This window comes from Choloepus didactylus, chromosome 15 (assembly GCF_015220235.1).
Source record: "Choloepus didactylus isolate mChoDid1 chromosome 15, mChoDid1.pri, whole genome shotgun sequence".
Taxonomy (NCBI): domain Eukaryota; kingdom Metazoa; phylum Chordata; class Mammalia; order Pilosa; family Megalonychidae; genus Choloepus; species Choloepus didactylus.
Window position 1 is genome coordinate 19,559,433 of NC_051321.1, and position 16,625 is coordinate 19,576,057.

The 16,625-nt window shown below is 42.3% G+C and overlaps 1 protein-coding gene across 1 annotated transcript; it reads right to left on the reverse strand.

Moving 5' to 3' along the window:
- Positions 1–14,132: 14,132 nt before the first annotated feature.
- Positions 14,133–15,959, reverse strand: ADRB1 (adrenoceptor beta 1). The gene has a single exon (XM_037804451.1). It carries the CDS (start codon positions 15,657–15,659, stop codon positions 14,274–14,276), a length of 1,386 nt encoding a protein of 461 aa, XP_037660379.1. The 5' UTR covers positions 15,660–15,959; the 3' UTR covers positions 14,133–14,273.
- Positions 15,960–16,625: the final 666 nt, after the last annotated feature.

The following is a 16,625-nucleotide window of genomic DNA, read 5'->3' on the forward strand; positions in this document are numbered from 1 at the left end:
ATTTTCATCACCCCAAAAGGAAACCCCATATCCATTAAGCAATCACTCCCAGTTCTGCTCTTCCACCCAGCCGCTAGCAACCACAAATCTGCTTTCTGTTTCTATGGGTTTGCCTATTTTGGAGATTTCATATAAATGGAATCATAAAATATGTGGCCTTTTGTGTTCGATTTCTTTCACTTACCATGATGTTTTTAAGGTCCTGTCAGATTTTATATTCTGTTAGTCATGGTATATTTTTGACATTGACTAGTAGCAAAAGAACAAGCCACTTACAGTATTATTATGATTGAGAGTTTTTCTCCTCCTGGGAGGGGGGGAGAAGTGGTCCTCACGGGTAACAATCAGAAGGGAAACCCTACACACCCTTGGCCACTAGGCCAAAGCAGCAGCTCTCCATCACTCAGCGGGCTCTGGGCAGAGGCCCAGCCCAAGGCGGGTTGCAGAGCTTGACAAGGAATGTGTACATGATGGGTGTGGAGCCAGTCAGCTGGGCTTTGCCCTGCCTTTGCTGGCCTACCTGGTCCTTTCCTTGCGTATTCTGTGTGTGTAACTGAGGACAGTGTGGAAAGCTGTTGGATGAATTCAACTACCAGGGGACATTTCAGCTGGAACCTAGCTTAGCCTCCAGACAGGTCTATGTTCAGCTTCCCCAGACTAAATGGAAAGAGGCTTCCCCTGCCAAAAGGAACCATTGCTCATTTAATTTCTCATACAAACGGAAGTCCAGTCTTTTAAATGTGATCATTGAGTTCATGTACTCCTGCCAAGGCAATGGTGTTGGTGAGTGGGTCTCTTTCAGATACTTAAATTGAAAAGGATGCTCTTTATGCATAGTTCAGATAAGTGGGCAGAAGGAAGTGCGCACCGCAACACACCCAGAATCTCTATCAGATTTCTCGAAACGTCCAAAAGAAACCACGTGCCTAATACTGACAAATCTAAATCATGATTTGATGCCAGAGACTAATATAACTCTTTTCTCCAGTGACAGCTCAACACTTACAAGAAAATTTATTTCATCATTTCCTTTCCCAGTTAATGTCAAATCGAAAATTGATGCTTGATACATTTACTAGCAGGAAATTTTATGTCTTTTCCTTAGAGAATTTCTTTTTCTTTCTCCCCCTCCCCTGAGTTATGCATGATATGGGATATAAAAATATAAAAAGAAAAGCTAGAAAATGTCATTACTTCTCCTCCTTTTAACCTTTAAGATAAACACAAAGGGTCATGATAAGTTCAAAAATATTTATCTTATAAATATTGCATAGGAAATCATAAGTTGAGATAAATGTCACAGAAGCCACTGAGATGTATGACCACAGTCGGTCAGTTTATGAGGCAGCTTAAAATAAAGAAGCTCTCTGGGATACTAAGATTGCTGTGAAATTATAAAACATTAGCTTTCTTTTCAAATCTGGCAAGGCCCAGAAGGCAAGAGCTCTTAACCAGGGGTCAATGGACCCCTTGAAAAGATTGTGACTCATTTTTCACACATAGATGCATGTGAACCTTTCTGCAGTGAAGATCATAACCTTTTTTTGCCTTTCTTGTAATCTTAAAGGGACTGAAGATTCTTTGCTCTAAGAGGTGATTGGACTACAGTGATTTTAAGTCTACTCCAATCTTCAGATTCAGAAATCAGTCAAGTATTAATTAAGGATATTTGCTTAACTGGAATATTGTTTCTGACAAACAGATTAACTATATATTAACTCACATTGATTGTTTCCAAAAACTTTTTCTACCAATCACTATCTTGCCTTCAGCCATTCTGAATATCTGCTAACAGTGCACAGCCTTAGTTCTTTCACAATTTTCCCATAATTACTACTGTGGAAATAACTGGGTTTATTTCTCATTTTACACTTATTTACTGAATAATATTACTTATAAATTAATTGATTTAACATATTTGAAAGTTTAAATATATTTCATTGCCTTTCTTAACTAGTAGATAGCATTCTATAAAGGAACATCTGTAGATGCCCACAATTTCTTATTCTCAGTTCCAAAATCCAGAAAGCTCTGAAGGCAGAGTTTTTCCATAACTCATTTGGCAGTAAACTTGACCTGACTTGAACTCATTTGGCAGCAAAACCTGATCTGAACTGGTGTGAGGCTATTTATAGTCACTATTTATCCACTTGGTATGAATGATGATACATTTCACTGTGAGGACATTAATGTTCGATTATGGGATGGTGCCTGAGACCTGCCTTAGGGTGTTACGTAATTATAGTATATGCACCATATTACCTTCAAAATCTGAAGCATTTTGAATTCCAAAACGTATCTGTCCTCAAAGGAGCTCAGATTAGATCTTGTGGGTTTTTGCTATATAATTTGCCTTTAAATATATATACGCATAAAAATTTATATGGTGTATGTATTTGGTGTTAACTTTGATATTTTCAATACATGAATTTTGTGAATTTATGCATATGTGTCTGCGTGGTCATTCTATAAAAGAACAAAATGCTCTTCTCATATCTTCAAACCAAACTGACATACAGTGAGTTATTTCTGATAACTCTCTCTACTAATGATTCTACTAATTATTTGAAAGGGCAGGAGAAGGAAATATAAGCAAGAGCAGCTGACTGACATTGAGAAACGTTTCTATCTTGTTTTACATCCTGGTTATAGGGCCCAGCACATAGTAGGTACAATAAATAAATACAGGATAACAAATTGATTTGCACTGCAGTAATAAAGCAATATATTTTTACATTGGTTGGAAACAAAAAATCGAAGAACATAATCATCTTTTATGCCTCAAATTTCAAACTCTTCCGTACAAACTGTAATCGAAAATCCATTAGGTTGTGACCCAGATTCCTCAGTGTCACCACAAAACATTTACATTTTCCTCCCCTGGATAAACTTTTTTTTTTTTTTATTTTTACACATCCATACTGCGTTCCAGTCCAGGCTGAGTGCGGAGTTTTTCAGAGGCATACTTAGCTAAGATGTTTCTAGAATATGGATCAGGAACGTGCATGTAGAGCTCAAATTTATTTGATATTCAAATCGAAGAAAGATTTGAATAGCTAGCCAGACATATTTTCTTTAATGTGTTTGAGGAAAAGATCTCTATCCTTAAATGAGGTGCAAATAATGCTACTTCCATTTGCAAGATTAACTGAATCAAATACTTGGGCTCCCATAAGGTAGAAACCAAACTGGGAGCTTTTGTATGAAGAATGTGAATGTGCTTCAGTCTCAGCAGCAAAATATCCTCCCCACTCCTGTAATGGATGGGAGCCTTTGTCAAAAGGCCAGGTCAAGAGCTGACCGTCACCTGCTTAAATGACTGACTTTACATTAAAGAACGTGTCTGTGGTGAGGGAATGGGGTAGGGCACCACTGTTGGTGACAGGTAAAGGAGAGTCACAGCATCAAATGTTGCCAGAGGCCATCCAAGCCCCTGTGTAGGGGAGATAAGAGAGTCAGTCTTAGCCAACAGACTTCCAGGATTCCCATCTCATGCAGCAGTAAACTCTAGCCTGATGCCCTTAATGTTAAATTTGCAGCCAGCCTCCTTTGTTCTGATCCCAGGCTTGCTAAGCAAACTTTTGATTAAAATGATCTTCCCGGGGTATAGACATAGAACATCAGTTCAGAACTAAGAGTGTGTTAGAGGCCTTGGGATGGCTTCATTGTAGATTATTAGATTGGTGTTCTGATTTTATATATCAGTTTCCGGATCTGACCCAGAGAAGTAGACTTCTGAGTGTGCAAGGCAGAGAGAGGGCCTGGGAAACGCCCCCCGTGGAGGTCTCGGCATGTCAGCCTCTGCAGTGCTCGCCACCTTCCCAATCTGAAGCCTCAACACAGAGTTTCCCAGAAACAATAACCCCATAAGGTAATAAAAATATGATGCTATTTAAAATGAATTTCATCAAACTGACAATGTACGTACACACATTAAAAAAATCACCAGGTAGAGTCCTAATTCTTTGTCAAAATTCAAGAATCCCTGTGACTTCTTTGGAAATATCTGAAGGTTCAACATAAACTCTAATTCTTGTGTTAAGGTTGGCAGATAACGATTATGAATCTATTTCAAGTGAAAAAAGCCTGAGTGGGAAATGCAAAATTTGAGAGGGCTGTGATGTTTGTTGGCTCTGATAGACTTTTTACAAATATATTGTCATTTCTTACTGTATAAAAATGCAGAAATAAAATTAAAAATAGAAATCTGTGCTTTAATGAAACAGAATTTGATTCTCTTAGTTTTGTTGAGTGTTAGGATCCACTGAAGTTGGTGTGGGGAAAGGGGCTTTTTTTCCCCCGTAGATTCCAATAAGAATGGCTCTAGATCTCCTGGTTAGAAAGGGAAGATTTAATAAAAGAATTACATGTAATAAACGAATGACAAATAAATCAAGTGTTTTACACATTGACAACTAAAAACACAGAACATGTGTTCTTATTTAACAATTTGAGTGAAATGCCTATTTTTAAAGAATGATGATTTACATTTTCATACAGTAAATAACACCTTCGTACTCACTGAACTTATGTTGCTAAGGTACAAAATTTCAGCAGTCTATGTGCCCTTTCTAGAAATAAACTCAGTTCTTAGAAATATTTGGAAAACAACCCCACTGTTTTCTGTGACACTAGCAGAGGCTTCCCCATACAAGTTTCAATTTGAGGATTAACAGCTTTCTTTGAGAAACTGTTCTTTATGTCTGGTAGTAAAAATCTGGATTTACAGAGGAAATAGAGGGTACATCACATCTACTTGCAGTGCACAGCTCTAGTTAAACCTGTTAATCACTTTTGTGACTGATTTTACCAAAGCCAGAGAACATGTTTTTCTGACTCCAGTTTCAATGGGTCAATAAATGTTCAGTGTACCTTTCATGAGCTGGCAATATGCTGGGCATTGGAGCCTTGAAGATTGGAAGACAAGGTCTTTATCCTAAAGACCCTCCGAGTTCAGTGGGGGATCAGACACGTAGTTTGGCGATGTGATTAAGAGCATGGGCTTAGGAGTTGGCACCTGGCCATGATCCCTGCTCACTCACTGTCTTGAACATACAAATTACTTTACCTTCATAGGGGGACAATATCTTCCAGCATTTGCCAGGCCCTTGGCCTTCTGTTCTCAGAAACCTGCTTTTTTCAAGGTAGCATTTCTCTGGGTTAGGTCCTGAGATTGGTACATAAAATCAGGAAGTCAGTTTAATAATGAACTCATATGTAATTAAGATGCTATAAATCTTCATTTTCTGATTTGTAAAATGGGATTACTGACTTTACTTCAAATCAGAATTATTTTGAAGATTAAGTGAGATGTTCCATCTATTTATTATGACTATCGATGCCAGGTTAATGTTTCTAAGATGCTGTTTATGTCCTGAGACCCTTCCTCATATATATTCCATGTTTTCAGGAAGGTTGAAGTTCAACACTTTTGCATTAACTTTCCGATCTGTTTCCAAACTGCTTCTCCAGCTCCATCTCCAATTACTCCAATGGGAACTGTCTGCAGTTGGCTCTTCATTGTCTGAAAGTTTATCTTGACTACCTCTTGCTCTATGCTTCTTTTTATTTGTTTTCTTCACCTTGAAACTTCCCATGGAATGGCCTTTCACCATTTTCTCCCCTTGTCCAAGATCCATCCTCATCAAACCTCTTGATTACTTGACCTGATGGTCCACTCCCTTCTTTGAACTCTTGGGCTGCACTGTCAATATGGTAGCTACTAGCCACATTTGGCTACTGAGCACTTGAAATGTGGCTATTCCCATTTGGGATGTGCTGTAAGTATAAAGACTTAGTACCAAAAGAAAAAAAAAGGAAAGTAAAATAACTCATTAATATTTTGCAGCAATTACATGTTGAAATAACATGAATTGCAAATGCTTATTTTTATGGGTTTTAAAAAAATGTGGCTACTAGACAATTTAAAATTAAATGTATGGCTCACATTGTATTTCCCTTGGACAGAATTGTTCTGGGGCCCTTACCATTTGGCTCACCGTTTGGTACTCAACTGTACCTGCTTTATCTCTCATTTTTCACATGAGGATGTCAAATCTCCCCAGCGAGATTATGAGCTCCTTGGGGACAGGCGCAGAGTCTTATCCAGTTGAATCCTGTGCAACCCACTCACTCAGTATAGTGTACTCTTTCTAAGTAACAGATGAAAGTATAAACTGTAAGACTAATCCCAGAAATCCTATAAATATTTAAGCTCCCCAAGTGTCTTCCAAGCACATGTGATGTGAAAAAGAGATATTCTTCATCGGTCCCCTTAGATATATTAACACTCAAAATATTTGAAGAGCATTGTAAAAATTTGCCCTTTGGGAAGGAGGTTCTAGTTATTGCCTGGTTTGAGAAAAATAAATATTGCCTGCTTTGTACTGGGCTTGTAGTATGCTTTTTGCAATACTCAGTACTGTCCAGAATTATTAATTTTCATGTTAGGCCTTGTCACTTTTAGCAATATTTTTTCTCATTTTAAGAATTTTGTGATGATCTTGAAGAAAATCAGCAGCACAATACGAGAAATGATGACAGGTTGCTGCCACAAGGCCGGACACCTCACTTACACTGTGCACTGCTGCGTGTAATTCTGGGCCCCAGCTAGGAGGGATCCCTGCCATTTGTAGGTGAGTCCCATTTGAACACCAGAAAGAGAGAAAGGATTTGAAGTTGTTCATAAGAGTAAATGGAGTGACTTAGTGTATAGAAAGCTGAGGAGAGGGCACCACTGCTTTTTGTATATCAGCAGCAGGACTTTTATACAGGGAATAATGGCTCAGCCATCAGTTTTCAGATTCCACTGAGATCAATCATGAGTCAAAACAGCATGAGGGATTAGGGTAGCTCTACAAGAAACATTTGCTGATGGGAAGGGCTATTAAATGGTAGACCAGGTCTCTAAATCTCAAACTGAATCTTAGTCTTGGGGGCTTGGATTGATCACGGGACGTATAGGCAAGAGGATAAGGGAATTGTTTACTAGACATGTCAAAGTTCTTCCCATGCTGAAGATTCTGGATTTTTTCCCAGTGATTCAGTTTTGCTTAAGTATGCCTATTTTAGGGAAAAAAAAAGCATTATCTTAGGATTAATCACAACATCATTTAAACGCTATGAGTTCTTTAAAAAGAGTATCTGGTTAAAAAATCCCTGGAGTGCAGAAAATGTCATTGGAATAACTATTAATGTTTACTCGTTAAAAACATTTTTAACAAGGACCTCAAAATTGCAGGTGAGATCCTTTAGTTAACATAACAGTAAAGTTCTGATAGATTTGTCACTGTTTATTAAGTAGAGAACAAAGAAACCCGACACCCTGCAAGCCACAAAACGAGAGTAAGCAGAAATACACACTCTCATTGCTCTAACACTTTTCATCTCTGAACTGCTATTCCCAGAAAAAGGGAACAATCTAGATAGTTGCTTTCAGTGTTTACAACTCTATGCAAAATTGTAGAGTTGAGTAAATTTCCAAATTGACTTTTCTCAAAGTGGCTGTGGGTTAAGAATCATTAAGCAACTGCTTTTGCCCAGCAGATAGCAAACAGGTTTTTTAATCCGATATTTGGGAAGATTATTTTATTCAGTTGTGGTTTCTGAGGAATTTTAAGTGTGATAAAAAATGAAGGACCATTTGTTTGGATGCATGGGGTATTATGTGTATTTTGGCTATTCTTAGTTGTTCTTTTCACTTTAAAAAGCTGAAGGATTTTTGTGGGTGGAGTTGCAAGGAAAGGGAAAAGAAGTTTAGGAGGAAGTAGTCAAAATGATAGACCTGGCAAAGCAAAGAAATCCATCCAACCATCAGAGCAGCTCAAAGGGATTTACAAACAAAGGCTACCGAAGGAGGCTTTGTGGGAGAGGAACCTGAGTTGCAGGGAAACCCACTGACTTCCCCAAGGTGATCCGAGCAGTTGGAACCACAGTTGGAAATGAGCCAACGGGGACAAAGTGGGCGGCCTGCCTGAACAAGTTTTCTGCTCTCTTAGTTTTACCCACAATCCCCACAAATCAGCTAGCCTAATAATGACTTGGAAAACTAATTTACAAATAGTTGAAAGTGGAACAACTAATGCTACCCTTTGGAACCAGGATGCTGAAAGACTAAGGTCATACAGTTAAGAATTGACAGTGCCAGAAAAATAAAGCCTATTAAGATAGCCCTATAACCCAAACATTAAACTCCACATTAGTACTTTTTATAGGAAAAGTACAAACAAGAGTTAAATTTTTTTTCTGTTTTGGGTTGCTACATAATTAGTAGCAATTTTGAATCCTCAAGAAGAAATCCAAACTTGATATTTAAAATGCATCATAGGTAAGGTCCCTGACATAAATAGGAAGAAAACAGTGTGATCTTACCAATACTAATTAACAGTTATGAGTAAGAGAATGTGAAGGAAAAAAAGAATTGCAAGCATTGAGGGATGTTGAAAATCAGAGCTTTAGAAAACTATTCATGGGAATTTAGTGTTGCTATGAAGAGAACGCATCTGGAGCTAGATGTTCTAGATGTTTCCAGTTCATTCAAGAATAACTGAAGAAATGCTGACGAGAAGGACTAGAGCATGTGATGGTTCCAAGACAAGAACTGGCTGCAGGTACAGAATGTGGAGACACGTTTGGAGTGATTTTTGTCCAATGTCTAAGTGAGGATGTAAGTTTAGTGGGTGTGGGCAGTTGCTTGCTAGCTTTCTTGGGTGCTGCTAACAGAACTGCAAAGAGCATGCTGTAAAATGTTGCCAGCACAGTGTGTATTTCTCTCCAGTCTGTCATTATAGGAATTGGATTTGAAGCCTATTAACCGCTCCATCAAGTGACCAAATCTGACTGATTTAGAAACTATCGCCCTCCTCCCACAAAAGAATGAAAAGATGAGGTAAACGAATCCACAAATCATCCATTTATAGTATTAAACATCTTTGATTACATTATAAGCACAACTTAGGAGTAACTTTTTAAATGAGAGCAGGGTAAGAATGGGAATTTCAGAAGGGGTGTAATCCCTAGAGGTGTTTGCCCCAGAGTTTGGTATTTTGCTTAAAAATCACTGCAATGCAATGTGCTGCAATTTGGTACACACTGAATCAAAAATGATGAGATTCAGGAGCAGTATTCTAGATGGAAATTTAAATATTGTGGAGGGAGTGTGTGAAGAGGAAGAAAGAGAAATTAATTTAATTCCATTTGTTGATGTGTCTTAGCACAACTATTTTTAGGTCTAATCCAAACAGTGCATATCTTCTCCATTTTGATTAGTAGAAAATTGGCAGCCAGTCAAAAGAATTAGTATATCGCAGCACATTATGCCAGAAATGTACAAATAAAACTACATCATCTGAGCCAATGTGATTAATTGGAATTACTGCTAAGGTTTTAATTTTTTTCCTTCAAATGAACTAATGGGCCCAGCTTTGTTCAAAACAAAACAAAACAAAACAGCAAAAACCCCTCACAACTGGCAGCAAAACTTACAGAATAATTTTCCTTTAGATTCTCGCTTGGAAGTCCTTGCTAAAAACTTAAATGTTACTATCACCCTGATACTTTGGGTGCAGAATTTCCGCCTGGCACTTTTACATATTGCCAGAGGAAGTCAGCACATTCAACAAAATGTGAAATTAAAATAAGCTAGGAAAATGTGCCTTAACAAGGAAAGAGTTCACAATAGCCACTTAGAAGTTATTAATAATTCTAGTTCCTAAGAAAGAGCAGAACAAAAAGTAAACTGTATTTGTAAAGTTTTATGTAGGCAAGTTCACCCAGGGACAATGTTATATCTAAACCGATTATAGATTTCTATGTTGGAGGGAGAATTTTTATATCTTGGAAAATCTTGATTGTTAACACATTAGAGAATTTTACCGTGCTCCACCCAAACTTAATTTCCAATGGGGCAAATCAGTGGTTCTTGATCACAGGGAACTTCACAGTTCAGATGTTCAGCTTGATGACCTTGCTGCTTTTGCTACACACAAACATGGGGAGTGAGGCTGGCTTTCTGCATTTCCCTGATCCTCCTGTCACTGGGTTCTGCTGTGCAGCAGTTTACGGGTTAAAACAGGATTGACAGTTTTCTCCTCCCACTGCCATAGCTATTGGGTTTGGCATCCTAGCTTCCCACATTCCTTTTTATAAATCAATGTCTGTCTTCTTCAAAAACACCAAAAAGTAGTTTTCATGGGTGATTGGAATGACTGATGCAGTCTGTTTCTGAATCCTTGTGATCATCAATTGGAGAGCTCAGAGGAACACAAGGAAATCTTTTTCTATTTCCTCAAATATATAAGCTGCTCCCTAGATTATGGTGGTATCCTCTCAAAATACCCATTAAAGAATCTGAATCTTGGAGACAATGGAAAAGTTTGGTAATGGATGGTGGTGATGGTAGCAATGACAGCATGAATGTAATTAACCATGCTGAATTATATAGTTGAATGTGGTTAAAAGAGGAAATTTTAGGTTGTATAAAAGCTATTAGAGTAAAGAAATTTTTAAAATCCATAGAACTGCACAACACAAACAGTGGGCCATAAGTTAAATCATGAGCTATAGTTAATAATACAATCATAAAAATCTGCTTTTATCCATGGTAACAAACGTACCACACCAATTCAAAGTGTTAATAATACGGTGAGTTATGGGAACCCTGTATTTTATGCATGATTTTTCTGTAAACCCACAACTTCTCTAAAAAAAAAAAAAAAATCCATGCTAAATCATCCAACCCTCTAGCTGCCACAGACTGAAGCAGCGCTTCTCAGCTGACCACAGATCATTGAGAAAAAAAAATAAATGTAGTTTAAGCCACCGTGTTTGGGATGGACATTATGCAGCATTACTGTGTCATTAGTCAACCAGCATAGCATCTCATTTCCTGGCTGCTGTCAAAGTGAGCTGCAGAACGCAAGGTTTCAGGTCAGGACCACCCGGGGAGGGAGGGGAGAAAGTTCTTGGAGGAGTCTAGCAGGTGCCCTTTAAGTTTGAGAACTTATGAAACTATAGAGAAGGGTAGCTGGTTCTCTCCTGGAAATTTCTAAAAGCAGGAGACTTGCTGGAGTATCTCGTACAAGCAAGGTAGGGACCATGGAGCGGTATGGTTGGCACAAAGAGGTTAAATACTGGATTGAGACTATCCTAATTGCTGCAAATGACCAGAAAGCAATGGATTTATCAGTAAGATATGAGAAAGTGGTTTTAGACAGAGTAGCTGAAGGCAGTGACTGGAAAATAATGAAACTATATCTGATTTGTATGCCTGGTTCCAATTGTTCACTAAACATGCTCCACTTAAGATTTCCCTCTGCCTAAAAAAATTTGGTGTCCCCTTCTAATTGGAGATTTCATAATTTCATTGTACAATCTTTCACCCAGACCATCAATAAAATTGTGGGCACTGGTCTCAAAAAAAAAAAAAAAAAAAAAAAAAAAAAAAGAATCTAAACTTGTCTACTAAGTAGTTAAATTAAACATATTTTCCTAAAAGTTTAGAAAATTTTCAAGGGTTTTCAGACCTGAGGTTCAATGGGCCTATATGTATGTTTTATACTGGGAAATTTTCTTTTTGTTTAAATGGGAAGACTTACCTAGAGAATATAAGTAAATAATAAGGAAACCATGAAAGTAAATCATTAATCTGGTACTTTGATGTTCTTCAGATGAAACTCTGAATATGTTAATTTTTTAGTATAACTTAAATAAAGACAAAGTCTCTAATAAAATGTGTCAAACCTACCCATGTTGTAGAAAGGGAAGGTAGAAATGGGCTGTATTTAACTCCTAAGGAAAGCAAGTAGAGATTGATTTTACATTCTCCAAAATAAGTTTCTTTAAGTATTTGTATTTATCAGTATTTGCAAACAAGCTTTGACATCTTGACCTTTCATTTCCTTTTTTTCTCTTTTTTGCTGGAGAAAGGGGCTAATTTTTTTAGCAGCTTTTGTCGACACTTCTATTCAGGAAACCTCCTGCTAGTCTGTATCATTAACCTTTCTCTGAAGACTGTCTCCCTCGGGTCTTCAGGATATCCCACTGCAAAAAAGTCCTGACTTTTCCTAGTGGAGAAGAGTCTGCTCAGTGTTAAAGCTCAGCACGATCCCTTCACTTTGGTTTCTTTACTGTACAGTCATGAAATGAAAAACTTGTTTATAAATACAAAGAAAAATACTTAACAAAACTTATTTTGGAGAATGTAGAATTAAACTCAGGCTGGAATTTCACTATACTTTCTTTAGGAACTAATTTTATGAAAAATGTCCTATCTATTGGGTGTCGTAATTTTGTTGGGAAGTTAAATGAGTACACATTTGTCTTTACCAGTGATCTGGCAAGAATATCTGCTGACATTATCTATTTAATGACACAAGAGGAAAAATATTTACTTAAGCCATTTTATAAATTTTTGCTAAATCATAAAAGCATTTTTTTTTCATTCCGAACAGCCATTGGAGAAGTATGCATATGCTGATCATCTGTAGGCTGTGATTTTCTATTGGAAAACAATGACCAAAAAAGCCATGGAAGCCACTTGCCGCATTGCATTCCAAATAGGCAAGTGATTATTCAATGAGTTAGTCTTCTCTGAATTTCTGTGCAAAGCTGCAGCTGAGTAACCTGGCCCGACCAGTTTTATTTTGAAGATACACAATCCCCAAATGTTACTTAAGTCAAGCGCAGCAGATGGGATCTTGAAAACGCCTACAGGTAGTCTAGAACACTTCAAATCCAGCTGTGAAAAATTAGGGCGAATCTGCAGCTCTCAGTAGGGGCAAACTTTTTTGGTCTAGAGGCATTTTGCTATGTTATTGAGTCCTGAAAAGCTATTAAAAGAGCTATATTGTAAATTCAGACTGTATTTTGAGCAAAACACACTGTCTTTACTACTATCACTGACTCCTTACAGACACACAGTACGTAATCTTGATTGTGCTTCAACGGTATTTATTGCACATGGACCAATTCCTCATACAGTAGTTAGTTGCACCGGAGTATAAATACTTGGTAAAACACGCAAGAGGAAGTAGAATTTACACACAAGTGCTAAATTTTACCAGCATATTCACATGGGCACTTGGACATAAAAAAATAATAAAAAAATCCTTAAGGTATTTATAGTTATAATATGGATACAATTACAGTACCATGATAAAAGAGTATAAAAAAGTAATTTCTCCATAAATCATTAGCTCAACAATATAATAGACAACAGAAATAGTTTTAATTTTTAGTTTTTAAGATCCACCCCTCCCTTTAAAAATATTTAAACTCTCTTTGTGCAAATAACATCTTCTGTGGTCTGCATAATTTTTAACACTGTGCAAAAATGGCATTTTGTACTCCTTGTTTTGTTTTTTTGTTTTTACCCAAATGTGCAGTAATCTGTTTTGATACTAGAAGAGTTGCCTTTTTTTTTTTTTTCTTTTCTTTCCTGTCTTCAATTGCGAGTCACATGTTACAGAGGCTCAGTGCCTGGTCCTTCCAACTAATATTGATACATAAATATGCTGTTTAATATAAACAAGGCTTTTTAGCTTCCTGTGCAATATGCACAGTGTGAGGTAGAAATTCCAGAGCCTGACCACGGAGGCACACGGGACAGCAGGTTTGCCCTACAAAAGGAAACCAAGGTGAGGGTTGTTCCAAGAATAGCTTATTCTTGAAACATGATTTTTGCATTCATCCTTTCTCTTTGCTTTAAAAACAGGGGAAATCATTACTTGGGAGTTATGATGAAAGTTCTCTGGAAAGCAAAAAGGAACAGGTCCTGACAAATTGTCTTACGTCCCCCACCCCCCAAAAAAAAAAAAAATCTCCTTGACTGGTCTCTTCTTGTTCCCGGGAATGGATGAAAGCTAAGTCGATATGACTTTCATCTCTATACTAAAACGTCTCCATCCCTCTACCCACCTAATATCCACTTCAGTCTTCGCAGAACATATCAAGGACCACCTGGGGGAAAAAAATCTAAAGATGCATCACACGCACAAGCAAAACAAGGCGGAACCACAAACAGAAAAGAATCCAGGAAAAATCAGCAAGCCACTTTCCCACTCCTCGCAAACTCTCCTTTTTGTGCAACGGTCCTTGGCTTTTCTGTTTGTCTTGGATGATTCAGATGAGGTTTGTGGGCTTTGAGTTCACCTGCCTTCGGTCTTGAGTAAACACAGACCTCTTTTTTTTCCCTGGGAAGCCGTTCAGGGCGCCGGGTCTTTCTTCCTCCCGGGGTGCAGACCCCGCGTCTCGGCTAGAGAGGCGGGGAGCGGACCCTACACCTTGGATTCCGAGGCAGAGCCCGGGCGACTCGGCTCGTCCAGACTCGAGTCGCTGTCCATCGCTGCCCCGCCGTTGCAGCCGGCCCAGGGCTCCAGCAGGCGCGCGGGCGGCGCGGCCCCGACGTCGTCGTCGTCGGAAGCGGCCCCGGGCGACGGCAGCGGCCGGGCTACTGCCAGGCAGCCGGAGGCGCGCTGCCGGTCGCCGGTGGCGGCGTGGCGCCTCCGGGCGGCCCGGCGCGCGCTGCAGAGCAGGTCCTGGAAGGCCTTGCGGAAGTCCGGGCTGCGGCAGTAGATGATGGGGTTGAAGGCCGAGTTGGCGTAGCCCAGCCAGTTGAAGAAGACGAAGAGGCGGTCGGGCACCAGGTCGCGGTGGAAGGCCTTCACCACGTTGGCCAGGAAGAAGGGCAGCCAGCAGAGCGTGAACACGCCCATGATGATGCCCAGCGTCTTGAGCGCCTTTTGCTCGCGCAGGGCCACCAGGCGCGAGGGCCGCCGCTTGCTGGTGCGCCCGTTGGCCAGCGGGACGCCGGCGCGCGGGGACCCCGGCGAGGGCGCGGGCGAGGCCGGCGGCGCGGGGCCACCGAGGAAGCGGCGCTCGCAGCTGTCGATCTTCTTCACCTGCTTCTGGGCCTCGCGGAACACCCGCAGGTACACGAAGGCCATGATGCACAGGGGCACGTAGAAGGAGACCACCGACGAGGCGATAGCGTAGGCCCGGTTGGTGACGAAGTCGCAGCACTTGGGGTCGTTGTAGCAGCGGCGCGCCTCTTCGCCCTCAGCCCGCCACCAGTGCATGAGGATGGGCAGGAAGGACACCAGGGCTGAGATGGCCCACACGGTGCACACGAGGGCCCGCGCCCGCGCGCGGGTCAGCAGGCTCTGGTAGCGGAAGGGCGACGTGATGGCGAGGTAGCGGTCCAGGGCGATGACACACAGGGTCTCGATGCTGGCCGTCACACACAGCACGTCCACCGAGGTCCAGAGCTCGCAGAAGAAGGAGCCGTATTCCCAGCGGCCCCAAACCACGATGGTGGCCCCGAATGGCACCACCAGCAGCCCCATGACCAGGTCGGCGCTGGCCAGGGACATAATGAAGAGGTTAGTGAGCGTCTGCAGCCGCGGCGTCTTGGCGATGGCCACGATCACCAGCACGTTGCCCGCCACGATGAGCAGCACGATGAGCGCCATCAGCAGGCCCATGCCGGCGGTCCACTGGTGTGACAGCGGCGCGGAGACCTCGCTAGCCGTGGGCAGCAGCGACGCTGGGGGCGACGCGGGCACCAGCAGCCGCGCTGCAGTGGCCGCGCCGTCGGGGAGCGGGGCGGCCGACGACAGGTTGCAGGGCTCGGAGGCGCCCAGGGCAAGCGTCCCCGAGCCCATGCCGAGCTGCGGAGGCCGGGGGCGGGGTGCGTGGCGGGGCTGGGCCGTGGTTGGGGAATACCCCAGAAGTCGGGGCGGCGGGGCTCGCAGAGGGAGGTCGCGGCCAGGTCAGCGCAGCCCCGGCGCAGGGCCGGAGGCATCGGCGCCGGGCGCCTTCCCCACCGGAGCCGAGCGCTGTCGCCTCCGCCGCCGCCGCCGCTGCTGCTGGAGCCGCTGCTGGAGCCGCTGCCGCTGCTGGAACCACCGCCGGGACCTCAGCATGTTTCTGAGCGCGCCGGCTCGCAGCTCCGGCACCCAGCACCCACCCCACCCCGCTCCCACTCCCCCAAGCCACCCCCGAGGCCTCGCGTCAGGGCTCCTGCAGCCAATCGTGGCAAAGGCACGCCCCTATCTGGTCCTCCCCAGCCTCCAGCACCTCCCTCCCACCGACAATTAAGCGGCTCGGGGGAGTAAGGAGCCCAGCGCGAAGCAAGCGCCTCGCAGGAGTTGGCGAGTTCCTGCGCGCCCCGTCCAGCGCCCGCGGGTTCCAGTGCCCAATTCCCCTGCGCCCCCTACCGCGCCCGGCTCTTTCCCGCGTCTCCTTTCGCTCCTGCGGCTCCCACTCCCTCCTGTACTCCGCTTCCTGCTGCGTCCTTTTTGCCTTCCGCGCTTGACTTCTGTCTGTGCACTTGCTCCCTGCTGCCCGTTACTTCTGTTCCCCCACTCTCCCGGCGGCGTACCCTCTACCTCCAGTGCCCCGGTCCTGTGCAGAGCAAAACGCGCTCGGTGTTCTTGAAGCGGCTGAGCTCCTTGGACAGTCTGTCCGCTGGGATTGGAGGAGTTTGACTCGAGATTGTTTTCAGACAACCTAGCTGGGTGTGTGTAAAACCCTTTCCTGGTCAAAAAGGGACCCCGCCAGCCTGCGTCCTGCCAGCGAGGGGGATCAGAGGCAGGTGTTAGGAGTAGAGGAAACTTCCCAGCAGAGCG

Bases quoted from the DNA above. Each gene is read 5' to 3' on its own strand.
- ADRB1 (XM_037804451.1), bottom strand. From the start codon at position 15,659: ATGGGCTCGGGGACGCTTGCCCTGGGCGCCTCCGAGCCCTGCAACCTG.